Source organism: Oryzias melastigma, linkage group LG20 (genome assembly GCF_002922805.2).
Source record: "Oryzias melastigma strain HK-1 linkage group LG20, ASM292280v2, whole genome shotgun sequence".
NCBI classification, from domain to species: Eukaryota; Metazoa; Chordata; class Actinopteri; order Beloniformes; family Adrianichthyidae; genus Oryzias; species Oryzias melastigma.
The window spans coordinates 33,543-39,260 of record NC_050531.1 but is presented as its reverse complement, the minus strand read 5'-3'; the positions used below and the strand labels follow the sequence as shown (position 1 = coordinate 39,260).

At 38.1% G+C, this 5,718-nt stretch overlaps 1 protein-coding gene across 2 annotated transcripts in view; it reads right to left on the bottom strand.

The window, feature by feature from the left end:
* The window catches only part of sh3kbp1 (SH3-domain kinase binding protein 1), a gene marked incomplete at its 5' end in the record, with an annotated part of 30,696 nt that extends 25,261 nt beyond the window's left edge, over nt 1-5,435 (bottom strand). For both annotated transcript variants that reach the window (XM_024279937.2, XM_024279938.2), the window contains 1 exon segment: nt 5,278-5,435. In XM_024279937.2, coding sequence (XP_024135705.1) covers nt 5,278-5,435 — 158 coding nt within the window.
* Between the last annotated feature and the right edge of the window lie 283 nt (nt 5,436-5,718).

Below are 5,718 nucleotides of genomic sequence, written 5' to 3'. Positions count from 1 at the left end.
TAGAAATAGATTTCACTCTGAGGTTATGTGCTTTGGACTTTTTTGTTTGTTTAACGTTCGTTTTTCTGTATTTCACTGTTTTGATTGTGGCTTATAAATTATAAGTTGCGACTAATTCAGCTTCAGCGTGAATTAGACGCAGCCGTCTGAGGAGCGCGAGACAAACTTCAATGGATGTTGTCATATTTTCCAACAAATAAAAAGATCCAGCTGTTCACTTGTTGGGATGGTTATTTATTTTAAATACCGCTGAACATGCTTCTCACGTGCATCAGATCAGACTGTAACGTGGCATGTGAAGTAATGCTGCTGCTGCATGAGGGGGGACACGTGCTGTTCTGCAGCGGCGTCACCCAAACGCTCCTTTTATCTCGACTAAAATGAATAAATGTAAGTAAATCCCAAAGGACCGCTGACAGAATCAAATGTTGGAATGGTTCTCCCTCAAAGGCTTCAACAATGACTTGTACGATTCTCCACCGTTATTAAAGTAGAAGCTGTTTACATCCGCGGTCTCGTGGTCGAGGCGTGGAAAGAGGCGGAGACTCACATTAAACTCACTCCAGATTGGTGACAGTACTTACTGTAGATTCATGACTCAGCTATGACTCAGAGAGACTCAGACCAATCGCTGAAGATGGGTAGCAAACGTTTGCAATATGGTGATAGCCGTTTCAGGAAGTGACGGTAAAAGCGGTGGCCTACTTTCGCGACATGTCCAGACTGAGATAATCAGACATGTCCAGATTGAGATGGTTCAGACATGTCAATGTCAGAGACAGAGAATATATTAGTAGAAAGAAGTTGAGTCTAGAGCTGCAGGAAGAGGTCTAGAGGAAGACCATAGAGGAGGTTTATGGATGATGAAGACATGAAGGTAGCTGCTGTTAGATGATGCAGGAGACAGATGGGCGAAGATGATTGGCAGTGGTGACCCCAAAGAGAGAAGCCATTCCTGCAAATTTGGGTGCATTGGGCCTGGAGGTTGGGGACTTTTGGGCAAAAGACACCTCAGCCAATCGGAGGACAGGATGGACAATGCTGCTAGGTTACTTTTCAGAGTACTATTTTAGCTTTTCTTATAATTTTTGATTAATTTGTTTGCTTGTGTGTTTTTATTATGAGAGGTTTATCCTATTTTTTAACTGCATGTGTGAGGAGTGGTGTTTTATGTTTTTATGTACAGCACATGGAGTTTCTTTTTTTATAACATAAAAAGTGCTATGAAAAAATAAATTAATTAGAATTTGAATGGAAAAAAAAGAATAATTATTTAGAGCAGCTGCTGGAGATAAAGCTTTGGAACCAGAAACACTGCATGGAAAGGTCAGAACAGACATCAGTTTAATGCCTTTTTTGAACATTGAAGGAATGTTTAACAGTTCATTCACAAAATAAATTATTAATATTGAAGAGGTTCAAATGTAAAATACATCAGTCGTGTTGAATAATTAACATGTTAAGTGCAATTTAAAAATAGCAGCCTGAGTTTTCTTGGAGGCTTTTGTTTTTTCCTGATATTTTTGCACAAATGAAATCTCTGCTTAGCAATACAGAGGTAACCCTGAGTTAAAAGGAAATCTAGTGGAAAAGAAAGGAAGCAAACGTGATTCATCATATGTGCACAGGATGCACCTGCCTTCTGCTCGCTGCTGTCGGGTCAATGTGTTGATTGGCATTGTGTCTAATGGTTCTTCACGCTTCTTAAAATGCTGATTATCTTTTTGTTTGTCCTTCCCATCCAGAGCCAACGTGGCTGGGTCTAGATGTAGCAGTGGTAGCTGTGGATGTGAACAGTAAGCTAAATCAGTAACTTGTCAGGGACCTACTGTATTAAACTTCAAAATTATTTAACTTTACCATTGAGAAAACAATCTCATAAACAGGCCTGAGCAGATCAATGTGTAAAAAAGCATTTGTGACTGTGAAGCAAAATAGGATTTTTTGTCTTAGCAAACATGATTTTGTGAAAACACATTTATTGTGACAAACTACATATAAACTTGTTTACTATTAAAACCTAAAATCTACAACATAAAGACACATTTAGAGGAAACAGATTATAACCTGTAAACAGAACAAAGCTGTCAGTAAACAAATAATGAAGTTCACTGAATAAAAAAGTAGAAAAGGTAACTTGAACGAATTCCATTTGGACCATCACTTTGCATTTAACAGACAGGTGAGCTGTCCAGGTAAATCCTGCCTGCGCCCAGCTGGGTTAGGCTCCAGAACCCCCAAAAGGGACAAAACAGTTAAGAGGAAAAATGAATGACGGTACAGTTTGGCAAATTATATTTTCCATTTCATTATTTGACACTTATTGATTTATGACTTTCTTGCAGGTTTCAAACACTTTATCTGAGTAACTATCTGTTAATATTTCTGTTGAGCCTTGATCTGATCAGTATTCTTTTAGGTCAATAGACAAACGACCTGGTTTAATTTAACTTTGGAGATAAGTGCTTGTTGTTCGTAGACAAAAGACAAAAACTTCTTTGCCTTCATGTTTTTAAAGAACCTGAGCTAGTGGACTGCTACCAGCTCATCTCCACACACAGCCTGAGCTGTGAAACTTATCGCTCTCTACCAAACAAAAACATTTGTATTTAAATCTCAATGGATATTTGGGGTTTTAGGAAATGTAAGCTTTTAGTTGATGCAGCAGATGAATTATTCAGTACTGTTTTACTAAGTAGATGTCAGCTGTTCAAATGCACTGCTGGAATATGCATTCAGTTTTATTTCTGGAAACTGGTTTCAGGAAAAGGAACTGTTTGTCCTCACTGAAGGCCCTCCTGTCAAATCAAACCATGTGATCCAATCTCATTACGTCGCTAATGAAGAGAATCCAACCCCTCCACAGAAAGGAAATCCGTCACTTCTGCAAGAGCACAAACAGAAGTTTAAATGTAAATATTCAACCGAACTGAGCACGCAGAACTTCCTTTGTGACTAATGTGGTTTTCTAGTCGTTGCAGATAAAACCTGAAATGGTGTTGCTAAAGGCAAACTACTACTTCTTAGTCCTGCAACTGCAGTCTCATGACAGATCAGTCGACTGCATTACTGCCTCCTCTGTTTCTATTCCACACACAAAAATTGCATTCCCACTAAAGCTCTGCAGGCTCATTGTCTGCAGAGTGGTGACATTCAGTCAGCACAAATGCAGCCTGACAATGGGCGGACTTCTGTAGCGCTCTCACACTGTGTCCTGTTGGCCCAGCATTGTGGTACTTGTCCACTTCCTTTTATCAGACACTGAAAAAGATACTTCCTTCTTTTTATCACCACAAACCCGTCTGACATTGTAAAGTTTTATTTTGCATTCTCATTCCTGGATCTTGCAGATACAGGTCTGATCTACTATGAGCCTAACGTGAACTTTGTTTTGAAAAAAGAAAAGTTCAAAAATTCCCCTCTGTGTAGATAATAGAGAAGTAATGACAACTTTACAATACTAACAGACTACAAATCAAAAATTAAATTACAAATAAATCACACATGTTTAAGTATTAACAAACTGTAATCATTTTTTTTTTTTTTTTGCTGACCTTAAAAGGGTAAATTTACTGAACAGTATGTTAACAATCCTGAAGTCATTCGAATTAAAGATGACGTAAATGGAGCTATTAAGATATCATTTTGAAGAGAGCTAGAACAACAAGAACAAATGTTACCATGGTAGCATACAACGTCATCAGGGATTCAAATCTTCCAAATAGTCCTGCTTAAACCAGCACATGTCCAGATCTGCCTAAAGTTCACCAGAGACCGTCTGGATGAACAGCCGCTGGACTGGTAAAAGTTCATGTGGTCAGATGAACCCACAAAGGAAGCGCCCTGAGCGGTATCTTAAGAACATCACACCCACTGTGAAGCATGGGGGTGGAAACATCATGTTTTAGATAATCAATGATCTCTTTTTTTTTTTTTTTTACTTGTCCTGTCCATCAGCTGAGCAAACAGATGTGGGCTGAGAGCCTCTTGTGTTAGACAGATTTTACTGTCACAACAGGAGTTTATTGAGTATAAACCCATTTTGTAGTTTATGCTGAACTTAATTTATTTTGATTATGTTTGTGACTTTTTTTTGTTGTTGGACTGGATGGAAAAGAAGAAGAGGCAGGTGGTGGGTGGTGAGTTTAGAGAAAGTATAAGATGATCACGGGGGGGACATCGTAAAACAACCAGGTGTAAATAGCAATCTGGAATGGGCGGGGCCTGTCTACACACACACTCAGTAGTTATAGTCTGTCACAAACATCATGTTTTAGATAGTCAACTATCTCAACTAGAGTTATCAACTATCTCCAGTTGATATTGTTCATCAGAGATATATATGTTCCCACTTTAAAAACCGTGAAGATATTTAGGTTTATAAGAAATTGTCTGAAGTCATCAGCAGTTTTATTACTTAAATGTATCACATCAAGGGTAATAAAACCTTTATTCTCCAGAAAAGAGTAACATTTTTCAGAATTTAAACTGGTATATATGGCTTCATCACAGCAAAGTGCTGAGGTGCAGGTTACTGTGTCACAAATTAAACTAATATCAAAATTTGCAAGCAGCAGCATTCTATACATGCCACATTTTAGTGGTTTAGCGTGCTAACATGAGAATGAACAAGTAAAGGTCTAACCACTGTGACTAGTTCTTGCCCTCAGAAAACAAACTGTCAAGTGATACAAAGAGCGAATGTCCATTGTATGCTGTACAATGACAACTGCTATTCTGATTTAGAAATGCTGATGGTGCAGAAGTGGAAGAAGGTGAATTTACTTAGATTCCGACCAGAACTGTAGAATATTTTTACATATGACTTAATCTCTCTGCTGCTAAAATAGGTTGGAAGAGGAACTTTTTCCTGTCCACTGATTGATTTTTAATTAAAATAATTCTCTGTCAAACTTCAGGAAAAGATGTTATCTTCTGAATAAACAGACTCCCTAAAAATAGGTTTGCTTTCCTAATAAGCAAAACTCCAGAGGTTTAAAGACACTTTTTTCACTCGGCTGAATGAGGAAGCTTATATATATATATATATATATATATATATATATATATATATATAGATTTTTCAGAGGAAGTTCAAGATCTTTAAAAATAGTTTACATTTCTAGCTTTTCAGTGTAACTTTGTAATCATTACGAGTTTCCATTCACATTTATCCAAAATGTTCAGAGCACAAGCGTTATTCATTCTTTGGCTGAACGTACAGCTTGTCTGTTGAAGCAGACATTAGCATTTGAGGGTTTCTTTTCAGCTACTCACCCTAACAAAGTTATCGGGGAAAAGGCCTCTGCGTCCACCAAGCTCACCCTCCCACCAGCCGCCATCGTCCCGCCGTATGTTTGTGATGATGTCGCCCACCGTCAGGCTCAACTCATCTTCCTGCTGAGCCTCATAGTCAAACTCCACCACTGCTTCCACTGCGCACAGAGAGCAGAACAGTTTCAGGAGACCATACTCTCTCAGACATCTACAGTTTTGTGATGGAGCAGCTTTTATACACTAATTTAAGGAGAAGTCTCTTAGAAAGATATGTCGGTAAGAAAGATTACATTTATGACTCAAAACTTCAGATCAGACTCCAACCGAGAGGATTGAACACTTGGTTTAAAAACAGTTTCTTATTTTTTACCTGTGGTACACCACCATCATTTATTTATTTAAATATCTCTTTAATTGTGTTTTGGATGTTGTTTCATTTGC